The 14,571-nt window shown below is 40.5% G+C and overlaps 1 protein-coding gene across 1 annotated transcript in view; it reads right to left on the bottom strand.

The window, feature by feature from the left end:
• The window catches only part of THBS2 (thrombospondin 2), a 223,322-nt gene that overhangs the window by 23,741 nt on the left and 185,010 nt on the right, over positions 1-14,571 (bottom strand). Inside the window, exon 18 of the mRNA XM_075862740.1 lies at positions 8,985-9,212. Coding sequence (XP_075718855.1) covers positions 8,985-9,212 — 228 coding nt within the window. The remainder of the gene's footprint in view (positions 1-8,984; positions 9,213-14,571) is intronic.

The following is a 14,571-nucleotide window of genomic DNA, read 5'->3' as shown; positions in this document are numbered from 1 at the left end:
TCAGTAATGTGGATGGCACTTTTAATTATTTGGTTCGCTGACATTAATTATACAGAAGTCACTGGAACATAAGAGAAAATACTTAAATGGGGTCTTCTGAGCTTTTATATATATACCATACTATATATATATAGAAAAAAGCAGAGGATTGGAGCAGCACTGTGAACAAATGCCTGACTAGGCTGGTGCATTGCTTCAAAAATAAAGGAGTGACCTCTCCTTATGTGTTAGATATCCAAAAAAGAGAACGTGAAGCAGCACTCAAATAAAGTGAATTTATTCATCCAACATGGAACCACAACGTTTCACCTCCTCTATAAAGGCATTTTACACTTGAAAATGCCTTCATAGAGGAGGTGAAACGTTGTGGTTCCATGTTGGATGAATAAATTCACTTTATTTGAGTGCTGCTTCACGTTCTCTTTTTTGTGTGTATATATATATATATATATATATATATATATATATATATATATATATCACAGAAAAGCACCTAGAGTGTGCCTAAATGTTCACCAGATGATGCCACCAAAGTTCAGAAGTAGGTATTTTTCATTTTCATTAGCTTGCTCAGCTCAGTGTATCGGTTTTATTACTACTGCCAGTGCTTGCTGTAGGTGGGATTACCAATGTAAAAAATGACAGTTCCTATATTCCTCTCCTCTCTCACAGACATTGCCTCTATTTACAGCTGCCTGCATGCCCATTTATTAATTTACAGTAGTGCTGTAATTACTCACTGTCTTCACAGATAACACATGCTCTGCTACTGAGAAACTGCTCGGCTACTTAGACACAGCATGATCTGCTGTCTGCTGCCCAACATGAGAAACACGCTCCCTTTTAACCCCTTAAAGACAAGGACGATTTTCATTTTTTCATTTTTGTTTATTCCTCCCCACCTTCCAAAAGCCACAACTTAATTTTTTTTTTTGTCAAAATAGCCGTATGAGGGCTTGTTTTTTTGCAAGACAAGTTGTAGTTTTTCATGGCATCATTTAATGTACCACATAATGTACTGGGAAATTGAAAAAAAAAATTTGTTGGGTGAAATGGGCAAAAAACAGCGATTATTCAATTTTTATGGCGTCTATCAGGCAGTAAAAATGACATGTTTATTTTATTCTATGGGTTTATACGATTATGGCGATACCAAATGTATATGTTATTTTGATGTTTTACCACTTTTATAAAAAAAAAATATTTGCTAAAAAAAAAAACGTTTTGTGTTGCCATATTCTGAGAGCCATAAGTTTTTTTATTTTTCCGTTGATTGAGCAATGTGAGGACATTTTTATTGATACCATTTTGGGGTACATGCGACTTTTTGATGACTTTTTATTCCAATTTTTTGGATAGCTAAGGTGACCAAAAAACAGCAATTTAGGTGTTATGAATTTATTTTTATACGGCATTCATCGAGCGGGTTAAATAACGTTATATTGTTACAGTTCGGACAGACGATACCTGTTATGTTAACTTAAATATTTATATATATATTTTAGACATTAAAAAAACTATATTCAACTTGAACCATCGATCATTGGATGGCTTATATGATATACTGCAATACATATTGCAATAATAATCTATTACAGTATATTGTGTTTCTTACGGTGTCCTATAAAGCCCTTCATGGGAATACATAGATGGCAGACCTGAGCGTCTCCATTAGGCACCCAAGCTGTCATGATGACCATCCGCACAACGCGATTGCGTCGCGGGCGGGGGGGGGGGGTGATGGCCTGTCAGAGGGGACCGCCTCCGTCATTCTAACCCTCGAGATGCCACGGTCGAGATTGCACGGCATTTAAGAGGTTAACCGACCATATCAAAGTGATCTTTGATCCTGCCCATTTCAGTGAAGTGTCGTCTATATTACACAGCCGTCACCTGCTAAGTATGAAGCGAGCTCAGCCCGTGAGCCCAATCCATATTTCCCCTTAACGGCTGCCAGGTACATGTATGTGGCATGTCGTTAAGTGGTTAAAGACAAGGAGGGAGGAGAGCCAGAAAGGAGTGGAGATAGCAGGGAGAGAAGAGGACAGACAGTATTTTGTAACATCGCAAACTTCAGGGAGGGGAAGAGAGGAGAAGACCACGTGTTAGGGCCGTGTACTGGATTGCACTGTCCTGTGTACTGCTAGTACGATTTTTGGTAGACAGTGTAGATTTTGATATCTGGGACTTTGGCCTTTCCACTATAGGGTATTACTAGGGCCAAACAGCGCCAGGCTTCGGTCTCCCATACAGTTTAGATAGCTGTTGGCCAAACAAGCCATTAACACAACATTAACATGCACACTCGGCTTGTTTATTTCAATAGGGAGAGGGGAATAAGCTGCGTCCAGACCATTCTGGCAGCGGCTTATCTCCCGTGGGAACAAAGGATCCTTCTTTCCCTTGACATCTACTATCCGAGAGAGTCGGGAGAGCTCCACACACTTTACACAGTCGGCAGGTCCTGTCGGAATTGGCAGGTTTGACCGACTTTCATCTAATATATATGGGCACCTTTCTACTGGTTCATACATCTCATCTTCCATAAAGTGTATTTCTGGAAATAATCTAAATATATATATATATATATATATATATATATATATATATATATATAACAAAAGAAATCCCACAGCACTCCGATGTTTCCAAAAAGTATGTGATTTATTCAGTCAACAGCTGCAACATTTCCGTCCTGCTATAGGACCTTTTTCAAGCATAGTGACACAGCAATACATACAGGTATATAAGACATGTGCCTCAATACCATAATGAGGGATCATTAACATAGTGCACAGACAAAATATTGTACAAGATATAGGTAATCATATAAAAAACATATGCTACAATTGTAAACTGTGTGTACAGTGATAAAATCCAGTGTAAAAATAAACATACATTTAAAAACAAGCTTATTGTAACCTGATTATCATATTAACTCCTTAACGCCGAAGGACGGATATATCCGTCCTCAGCAGCTGCTAGTTCGCGCTGGAGGACGGATATATCCGTCCTGTGATGGCGCGGGTACTGTCACTGTACCCACGCGATCAGCAGCAGGAGCACGGTTGTTATACTCAGCCTGGCTCCTGCTGCAACTGCCGGAATCGAAGCGCGCTTCGATTCCGGCAGTTTAACCCATTAAATGCCGCTGTCAATAGTGACAGCGGCATCTAATGTGTTTGACAGAGGGAGGGAGCTCCCTCTGTCACCCGATCGGCGCCCCCGCAAACAAATCGCGGGTCACCGTCGGGTTTCCATGACAGCCGGGGGTCTAACAAAGACCCCCAGGTCTACCTTCAGCATCTGCCTGTTAGGCGATGCCGGAGGCATGACCTAACAGGTTGCCTGTCAGTTTTACACTGACAGGCAATAATGCTTTGGTATATTAAGTATACCAAAGCATTATATATGCGATCGGCACATCGCATAGTGAAGTCCCCTGATGGGACTTAAAAAAAAAAAATGTCAATCAGTTAAATAATTTTTGTAGAAAAAAATAATAATAATTACAGTCAAAATCAAATAAAACTACTTTTTTTGCCCAAAAAGTGGTTTTATTCAGTAAAAGTGTCAAAACAAATCACACATACACATATATGGTATCCCCGCGATCGTAACGACTTGACCAATAAAATTAACACATTAATTAAACCGCCGGATGAACGGCGTCCAAAAAAACCGCAAAAAACAACGGCAAAATTCTCTCTTTTCTCCCATTCCCCCCATAAAAAATAAAATAAAAGTTAATCTATAAGTCCTATGTACTCCAAAATAGTACTAATGAAAACTACACATTGGCCCGCAAAAATCAAGCCCACATACGGCCACATCGACGGAAAAATAAAAAAATGACGGCTCTGCAAAAACAAGTAATTTTTTTCTAAAAGGGTTTTTATTGTGCAAACGTAGGAAAACATATAAAACCTATACATATTTGGTATCCCCGTAATAGTGCCGACCCATAGAATAAAGTGAACATGTTATTTACGCTGCATAGTACACGGCGTAAATTTATAACGTGAAAATTAATGCTGGAATAGCTGCTTATTTTCAATTCTCTCCTAAAATAAAGTTACTAAAAGTTAATCAATATATTGTAAGCATCTAAAAATGGTGCAATTACAATATACAACTCGTCCCGCAAAAAACAAGCCCTTATACGGCTATGTCGACGGAATAAAAAAAAAGTTACGACTCTTGGAATGCAACCGTGAAAAAACTAAAAATAATCCTTGGTCATTAACGTGCAAAATGGCCCGGTCATTAAGGGGTTAATCAAAAATGTGACCATATGTGTAGGGGCAGAGCTATCAGGCCGCTCACCAATCGCTGACCTTGTATGCAAATCAGATATGCTAATCCGTGTTCAAGCCAGACTCATGTGTAGGGGCAGAGCTATCAGGCCGCTCACCAATCACTGACCTTGGCATCTTCTAAACAGCACTGCGCATGCTCGTGTCGTCATCCCGCAAGTGTCATGTTGCATAGCAACTACACGACGCATTATTTACTGTGCAGGCGTAAGAGGTCAATGGCAAAGCTCTACAAACTAGATGACGTATAACAACTAGTAAAGAAGGGCCATTCCTATAGGTAACCATTAGCAACAAGTCTGCATGTCAACAAAGCGGACAAAAGTCCAAATACGATACTGTCCAGTGATCCAATCAATTAATTCCGAGGGACATGTGTACAGCAAAATATGCTAATTACAACAAAGTGAATCATTAGTGCACAGATATTCCATTATTATATAAATTAATATGAGCAAATATTAATTATTTGTATTTATATTTATAAATTTTTTACTATTCTGTTGCACACGAGCACTCGGGCTCACAGATCCACATAACAATGGATATTGTAAGATCGAGACAAGGTCCGCAAGCCATCCCACTCCATCTTAATGAACAGGGATCGCTCCCGGAAACCAAATACTCCTGCGGAAACAGATAGGCAAAAAAGTAAGAAAAAAGATTCCTTTTTTTTATAAAAATGTTGATACATATTAAATAAATATAAGAATGTATACATGTCCCTCGTGGATTTAAAGGATCTATTGTGAGAAAGAACAAGATAATATTAATTATAACTCAATACAAGTTAGCATAGACAAACAGACTTGTCTCATATGTTGCACATCACGTATGGAAACCTAGATCCAGACTTGGTGAGTGGTCCTGAAATTCTGTAATACTCTGTAGAAAGAGAAAAGGGAGGATATATATTAAAAACAAATCAATATACAGATCATGTATTACATGTGTGTGTATATATACATTCATTAAGGAAGACATCGCAAGGACAATGAGGGGACCCAGAGGTGGCAACACATCAAGTTGAGAGTCTCGTCACGTTAAACTCCACATTGAGGTGCTTTGGTTTCAATGATTCTAGTAGAAAGATCCACTTTAATTCGCATTTATGCAATAGCGTGTACTTATTGTCTCCCCTATCCGGACTAGGGATTTGTTCCAATATCATGAATCTAAGATCTTTTTCTGTATGTCCCAGATCTGCGAAGTGTTTTGCTACCGGTAAATCACATTTTTTCTTATGTATGGAGTATCTTACGAATGGCGTTCCATTCATTTCTACGGAGCTGCCGACACAGACCCCGGAAGTCCGAGGTTTGTGATGGAGAACTTCAGGGGACTTTCAGTCCCCCGTTCTCCCTATCAATGCCAGCGATCACACATGTATCCCCTGTCCTGTGGATATCCTGTGGAGAGGGGATACATGTCTTTTGCTCTATTTTGCGCCTTCAGGACCAGACACCGTTTAGCCATTTTTAGCACGTGTTCGTTAAATGGCTATAACTTTTTTATTTGTTGGGCTAACAACGTGATTTTTGCGACGTTTTTTCCGTAGACAATGCAGGTTTCTTTTTTTTATCGTTTTTATACGCACCTTTTTTGCTATTTTAGAATTTTTATTCATAAAGTTTGAAAATAATAGTAAAAAAATAAGCTTTTTTACATTTCAGCTATTTTTTTTTTTTGGTAATAACATAGTTTTACCCTAAAATAGACCTTGTATTTGTGATCGTCATTGTCTACCGTAAATTTTTATATATTACATGTCTATATTAGGGTAATTGGGTCAGCGCTAGCGTTACAACAATGATTGGCGGGGGGGGAACGTTTTTTTTTGGGGTGGGTATTTTATTCGTATTTATTATTTACATTTTTTTTGCACTTTATTATTTTTTTATTACTATGGTCTGTCCCCCAAAGGTCAAAGAAAACCTTTGGGGAACTTTATATATTTTTTTTCTTTCTTTTACACCATGTTTTTCCACTGTAGCTGGAGCTGCACAGCAGCCCCAGTTACAGGGGAAATCAGCCCTCTCATAGTGACGATTGTCACTAAGAGGGCTGTGCTGGGTCTAGTAAGACCCAGCAGCAGTCTGCCACTAACGGCACCCGGCGATCATGTGACCAGTCACATGATCACCGGGAGGAATAGAGACAGCGCCGCTGCTGCTGTCTCTATTCCTGTACACAGCGCGCATTCAGCGCTGTGTACAAGTGATCAGAGAAGACAGAAGCAGCGAAAGCCTCTCCTCAGGGACCCGGCAGTCACTGACAGCCGGAGACCCGACATTCAGCTGCCCGATCGTGCGGGCAGCAAGTTAAAACCCGAGCCGTAGAAAATCTATGGCTCGGGGTTTAAGGACCCTGACCGCTGGCCGTAAAAATACAGCCAGCGGTCGGGAACCAGTTAATGGCAGAGCGGGGAGATACCTCCCTGCTCTGCCGTAGTGTTCAGTGGCATCCCGCTGTAGCAGCCATAGCGGCTGCTAGCGGACCCTCCGGCCATGGTGGGGGCCCGTGCCGGCGGACGACATGGGCCCCCTCATGCCGTGGGACCCCTCATGCCGCGGGCCCCGTAGCAGCCGCTACTGCTGCTACGGCGGTAGTTACGCCACTGGCCGCCATGTGGAGTTTAACGTGAAGAGACTCTCAACTTGATGTGTTGCCACCTCTGGGTCCCCTCATTGTCCTTGCGATGTCTTCCTTAATAAATGTATATATACACACACATGCAAAACATGATCTGTATATTGATTTGTTTTTAATATATATCCTCCCTTTTCTCTTTCTACAGAGGATTACAGAATTTCAGGACCACTCACCAAGTCTGGATCTAGGTTTCCATACGTGATGTGCAACATATGAGACAAGTCTGTTTGTCTACGCTAACTTGTATTGAGTTATAATTAATATGATCTTGTTCTTTCTCACAGTAGATCCTTTAAATCCACGAGGGACATGTATACATTCTTATATTTATTTAATATGTATCAACATTTTTATAAAAAAAAGGAATCTTTTTTCTTACTTTTTTGCCTATCTGTTTCCGCAGGAGTATTTGGTTTCCGGGAGCGATCCCTGTTCATGAAGATGGAGTGGGATGGCTTGCGGACCTTGTCTCGATCTTGCAGTATCCATTGTTATGTGGATCTGTGAGCCCGAGTGCTCGTGTGCAACAGAATAGTAAAAAAAATATATAAATATAAATACAAATAATTAATATTTGCTCATATTAATTTATATAATAATGGAATATCTGTGCACTAATAATTCACTTTGATGTAATTAGCATATTTTGCTGTACACATGTCCCTCGGAATTAATTGATTGGATCACTGGGCAGTATCGTATTTGGACTTTTGTCCGCTTTGTTGACGTGCAGACTTGTTACTAATGGTTACCTATAGGAATGGCCCTTCTTTTCTAGTTGTTATACGTCATCTAGTTTGTAGAGGTTTGCCATTGACCTCTTATGCCTGCGCAGTAAACTATGCATCGTGTAGTTGCTATGCAACATGACACTTGCGGGATGACGACACGAGCATGCGCAGTGCTGTTTAGAAGATGCCATATAGTCAGACTACACATGAGTCTGGCATGGACACGGATTAGCATATCTGATTTGCATACAAGGTCAGCGATTGGTGAGCGGCCTGATAGCTCTGCCCCTACACATATGGTCACATTTTTGATTAATATGATAATCCGGTTACAATAAGCTTGCTTTTAAATGTATGTTTATTTTTACACTGGATTTTATCACTGTACACACAGTTTACAATTGTAGCATATGTTTTTTATATGATTACCTATATCTTGTACAATATTTTGTCTGTGCACTATGTTAATGATCCCTCATTATAGTAAGGAGGCACATGTCTTATATACCTGCATGCATTGCTGTGTCACTATGCTTGAAAAAGGTCCTATAGCAGGACGGAAATGTTGCAGCTGTTGACTGAATAAATCACATACTTTTTGGAACCATCGGAGTGCTGTGGGATTTCTTTTGTTTATGTCTTATAATCCACGGATCTGGATTACCTGCTTGCGCCCATTACCGTGTTGGAATCTGTCGCAGAGTGCTGCTTCGCTCTACCTATGTATATATATATATATATATATATATATATATATATATATATATATATATTATCCATATTCTACGTTGTGGTAATTTACAGCAAGGGCAAAAAGCAAGTATTCTTGCCACACCAACGCTAATATGAATGGTTCAAATATATCTCTCTTGAAAGTGTTTGGGTGAAGTGTGTGTAAAAGGTTTATAAACTCTTAAGGAAAAATGAAAGTGACCTTTTAAATGTGTTCTCCACTTTGGACAATCCCTACTTGTTAGAATGGTCCCTTGACAATAAGTTGATTACAAAGGGTTCCCATGTTGGGCTCCCCAGAAATAAGCCGCACTCTATGGGGAAACCAGGCAGTAAGTATTTAATTTCCCTGCAGCGCCGCCACAGGGGAAATTAAACATTACACTGTGCCCATTCAAATCAATGGTTGCCTGTGTAATACAGGACCTCCAGGGTGAGAAATGTTCTAAGAATTCGCTAAAAGTGTATATAAAAATGGGTTTTCTAAACCGGACAACCCCTTTAAGTGACCACTAAGAAGATGAATAAAACATTCAGTATTAGATTTACATACCAACAGCAATTCCAGGATCAGAATTGGCAGTCTGTACTAGCTCTTTGCCCTGATGGCGAATTACCCAATTGGGATCAATCTGTGCAGTTCCCTTAGGATCCAGAGGAACCATCTGGAATTTTCTAAAGTCTGTCTCACTAATTCCACTGTTTTCCGGGCAGACATCAAAGATATCAGGAATGCTGTCATTATCAAAGTCATCTTTGCAGGCATCACCTCGGCCGTCACCTGTAAAAGAAAAACAATGATGACATTAATTTTTGTCAGCTATAGGTTGTATGTCAAAAAATTGATGAAAACTTTTCAGTGACAAAACAAAAACAAAAACAAAGCTAAATGAATTTTGTTTCACATGAAAGTCTATCAATCCATTGGTCTGCTGTGAGTAGTTTTGGCAGGAATATAGTATAAAGGAGTAAGTCATTTAGCAATGACTGGCTTAGGTCTTTTATTTCTGACATAGTTGCTTGCAGAAACATTCCATAATGGATATTTAATATCAAGCACATGCTATTGTGGCTTCCCTATAAGGATTAAGATACCGTAAATCATGAAAGAAGTTTAAGGCCATATGTGATGGCAGGTCAAAAATTCATATCTTTCACAAGAAAAGGCTAATACAAGGTAAAAGACCTAGAAAACGAGGAGTAAAATATACAAAAAGAGATTACATTGAAACTCAAGAATTAATTTGTTGAGCTGTGCTAAATAGATCCTAGCAATTCTGAAAAATACAAACACATGTTTCTAAACAATCTTTCCAGTGAACCTCTTAACTGGGTTTTCTCATCTTGGACATTTATGGTATATCCACAGGATATGCCATAAATGTCCGATTTATGTATGTCCTAACTCTGGGACCCGCATCTATCTCTAAAACGGGCCCCCCTTCTAGCTTGTTTGGCTCCTGTTGCTTCCCGGACACTTCTTAATTAGGTGGTTACTAAAACAGCTGAGCTAGCTGACCTACGCGGTTTCTGTAATTCCCATAGAAGTAAATTATTAGTTATGGAAACAACGTAGCACGGAGAACTACGCTGTTCCGGAAACGGCAAAACTCGCCATGCAATGCGGTTACCATAACCAGAGGCGTAGCTAGGTTCTCCTGCACCTGGGGAAAAGATTCAGACTGGCACCCCACCACAACTCATTTCCCAACATCTCCTTCCCCCTCGCCATGTTTGCTTTCTCTACCAATCAATGAGGTGTAATTTTTCCCCACCATTTTTTTAATTGTAACTCGAGCATAAAAGCATTTCTACATTTTACAAGCAATATAGTTATATAAAGTAGTTAACATAAAAAATAAATTAAAAGAAAATAAATTAGAGGCCACACACAGCACCCCCTTGTAGTTAACGCCACACAACCCCCCTGTTGTAGATAGCGCCACACATCTCCCCTTGTAGATAGCGCCACACCCCCCTTGTAGATAGTGCCACACACAGCTCCCCTTGTAGATAGTGCCACACACAGCCCCCCTTGTAGATAGCGCAACACATCTCCCCTTGTAGATAGCGCCACACCCCCCCTTGTAGATAGTGCCACACACCGCTCCACTTGTGGATAGTGCCACACACAGCCCCCCTTGTAGATAGTGCCACACACATCCCTTGTAGATAGTGCCACACACAGTCAGTCTCTTGTAGATAGTGCCACACACACCCCTCTCTTGTAAATAGTGCCACACACATCCCCTCCCTTGTAGATAGTGCCACACACATCCCTTGTAGATAGTGCCACACACAGCCAGTCTCTTGTAGATAGTGCCACACACCCCTCTTGTAGATAGTGCCACACACAGCCCCTCTCTTGTAAATAGTGCCACACACATCCCCCTTGTAAATAGTGGCACACACAGCCCCTCTCTTGTAGATAGCGCCACACACAGCCCCCTGTTGTAGATACCGCCACACACAGCCCCCCCTTGTAGGTAGCTCCACATAGCCCCCCTTGTAGATAGTGCCACCCAGCCCCCCTTGTATGCAGCGCCACACAGCCCCCCTTGTAAATAGCGCCACCCTGCTCCCCCTTGTAAATAGTGCCACACTCCCCCCTGTAAATAGCACCACATTGCCCCCCCTTGTAAACAGTGCCACACTGCCCCCCTTTGTAAACAGCGCCACACAGCCCCCCTTGTAAACAGCATTACACAGTCCCCCTTGTAGATAGCGCCACACACAGCCCGCTTTCCTCCTTGTAAATAGCGGCACACCCCACCCCTTGTAAATAGCGGCACACTCCCCCCCTTGTAAATAGCGGCACACTCCCCCCCCCCTTGTAAATAGTGCCACACACAGTCTGCTGCCCCATGTAAATAGCACCACACTCCCCCTTGTAAATAGTGCCGCATTCCCCCCATTTTAAATAGCGCCACACTCCCCCCATTTTAAATAGCGCCACACTCCCCCTTGTACTTAGCGCCACACTCCAAACAGAGCGGCGAGCGGTAGCCTACTGCTACCACTCTCCGCTCTGCCTGACGTGACTTACCAGAGGAGCTGAGGAGGTCAAGCGGCGCAGGCAGCGGCGGAGTTCCTTCTGACTTGGGTCGGTGAGAGCCCGGGAGTGGACCAGTCCAGTCACCTGACCTGAGTCATCTGACCTCATGTCACTGATGTGAGGTCAGGTGACTAGACTGGTCCACTCCTTGGCCGTAACAGACCCCAGTCAGAACGCCACTGCATGAACTCCTGGCTCTTCCTAAAGCTGATCGCTGCTGCAGGTGTCCTACATACAATGGAAGTTACGGAAATAGCATAGCTCATTGAGCTTAGCTGTTTCCGTAACACCTGACCACCTAATCCGGAAGTGGCCAGGAAGCAGCAGGAGCCGAGAAAGATAGAACGGGTTTTAGGGCATTTATGACACATCATATGGATATGCCATAAATGTCCAAGATGGGAAACTCCTTTAAGAACCAGCGAATTATTGCCTTGAAGACTAGAATAGACTTTTCCTCTATGTATCCGGGCAGTCATAACTATTTTTTTTTTTTACAAATTTTTTTTCTTCTTTTTCTTTTTATACAGCATACACAGATCATCATAAGTGATGATATAAATTGATTGTGCAAGTTGTTACTCTCATGAGGATACCATACATATGTGTATAATGTTTTATGTTTTGGGACTTCTTTTTAGTCAAGTTTATTTAATGTAAAAAAAAATATATATTTTTATGTATTTTATTTTCTTTTTTTAAATTAACTTATAAGTTAAATTGTTTTAATGGCACCATTTAATGTACTGGGGATCTTTTAAAAATTTTGTGGAAAATAAAAAAACTAATAAACAGCACTTCCTTTATTGTTTTTTGGATAAAAATGATATGTTACCTTTATTCTGCTTGTCAATACGATTCCAGCAATACCAAATTTATATAGTTTTTTTTTGTTTCACTACTTTTACAAAATATAAACGGATTTATAAAAAAAGAAAAATTGTTTTGTGTCGCCATATTCAGAGACCCATAACTTATTTTTGTTTTTGTCGATGGAGCTGTGTGAGGACTTGTTTTTTGCAGGGCAATCTGTAATATTTGGAATTTGGGGTACATATGACTTTCGATCACTTTTTTCCATTTTTTGGGGAGGCGGGTGATCAAAAACAATAACAATTCTGGCATTTCCTATTTTTTAATTTGTTATGGCATTCCCCGTGTGGGATAATTAACTTTATGTTGTAATAGTTTGGATCGTTACAAACGCTGCAATGCCAATTATGTTTTTTTATTTTATTTACATCCTCCAGGGCTTAGAAGGAGGACCAAGATGGCAGACGTTGGAGCCTCTGGATGGGAAGCCCTTTCTTCTGTCTAATTGCTTAGATGCTGCGGTCTCGATTGACTGCGACATCTAAGTGATTAATCGTCCGCTTCATACTATGTGGTTAAACACTCGCTCCATACTTCTTCCCTCCCACAAGGATGGAAATTTACGTCCTTTTGCAGGAAGTGATTTAGTTTTTTATCTCATTCTTTGAATATTGTTTAGTACTAGTAGCTTTCAAAAAACAGTACATGACAAAAGTATGTGGACGCCCCTTCTAATTTGGGATTTGGTTGTTTGACACATCTATTGTTAACAGGTGCAAACAATTTATGGCCAAATGTATGTTTTAGGTGGATATGCTCTTTAGGATTTCTCTTCACTGGAACTAATTGGAACGACCTAAACCATGAACAGTCCAGCATTCATTGTTCCTCCAGCAAACTCTTGAGTTTGCACTCCTTTTTACTTCAACACTAAAGGCTCTATTACACGGGCCAATGATCAGGCAAACGAGCGTTCATATGAATGCTCATTGCCGACCATTGCCCTGTGTAATAAGGGCAACAATCAGCCAATGAACGAGCAAATGTCTGTGTAATCAGGGAGATGCACTGCCGACATGATGAAAATGTATAGGGACAAGCGTTCATAGTAACGAGCGCTTGTCCCTATACATACCCAATCATTGCTCCATGTGATAGGAGCAAACGAGACTGATCAACGAGTTGTCTCGTTGATTGGCATCGTTTACATGGTCCATGTCGGGCCCGTGTAATAGTACCCTTACACAAACTTTTCAAACAACTTATGCTAATCTAATAGTATGCCTGATATAGATCAACTTTGCAACTTACTTTAGTTTAAATAATCATTTACAATTCTGTGTGAAGTTACTGCAAAAAGGTGTCTCCCTTCCTGTAATCTTTTGTCCATCCCGGTTGTCAAGCAAAATCCATCTCTAGTTACGGAGCAGAGCAGACAGACTCTAAGAAAGGGGGAGAGTCTCTTCACAGCCTGCAGGGCAGGGGAGAGGAAAGAGCAGAGTGATAGAGAGACATAGACATGCTGCCCATAAAAGTCTATGGATAGCGAAGGGGTGCAGGAGGAGGGAGCAGGAACAGATAGACACTGGATGCAGGTAAGATTTACATGTCACCCCAGTGCTGGATACTCTGCCGGGTATACTGCTACTTACTGCTGTTTAATCTTCCATGCTGCTGCAGCTTTTATATATATATATATATATATATATATATATATATATATATATATATATATATATATAGGAAAAAGCAAAGTATAGGAGCTGCACCGTAGCACACGCATACACTACCGTTCAAAAGTTTAGGGTCACTTAGAAATTTCCTTAGTTTTTAAAGAAAAGCAGTTTTTTTCAATGAAGATAACATTAAATTAATCAGAAATACACTCTATACATTGTTAATGTGCTAAATGACTATTCTAGCTGCAAATGTCTGTTTTATAATGCAATATCTACATAGGTGTATAGAGAACCATTTCCAGCAACCATCACTCCAGTGTTCTAATCGTACATTGTGTTTGTTAACTGTGTTAGAAGGCTAATGGATGATTAGAAAATACTTGAAAACCCTTGTGCAATTATGTTAGCACTGCTGTAAACAGTTTTGCTGTATAGAGGAGTTATAAAACTGACCTTCCTTTGAGCCAGTTGAGAATCTGGAGCATTACATTTGTGGGTTCGATTAAACTCTCATAATGGCTAGAAAAAGAGAGCTTTCATGTGAAACTCGACAGTCTATTCTTGTTCTTAGAAATGAAGCATATTCCATGCGA

Source organism: Rhinoderma darwinii, chromosome 4, assembly GCF_050947455.1.
Source record: "Rhinoderma darwinii isolate aRhiDar2 chromosome 4, aRhiDar2.hap1, whole genome shotgun sequence".
NCBI lineage: Eukaryota > Metazoa > Chordata > Amphibia > Anura > Rhinodermatidae > Rhinoderma > Rhinoderma darwinii.
This window is presented reverse-complemented; position numbering and strand designations above follow the sequence as displayed.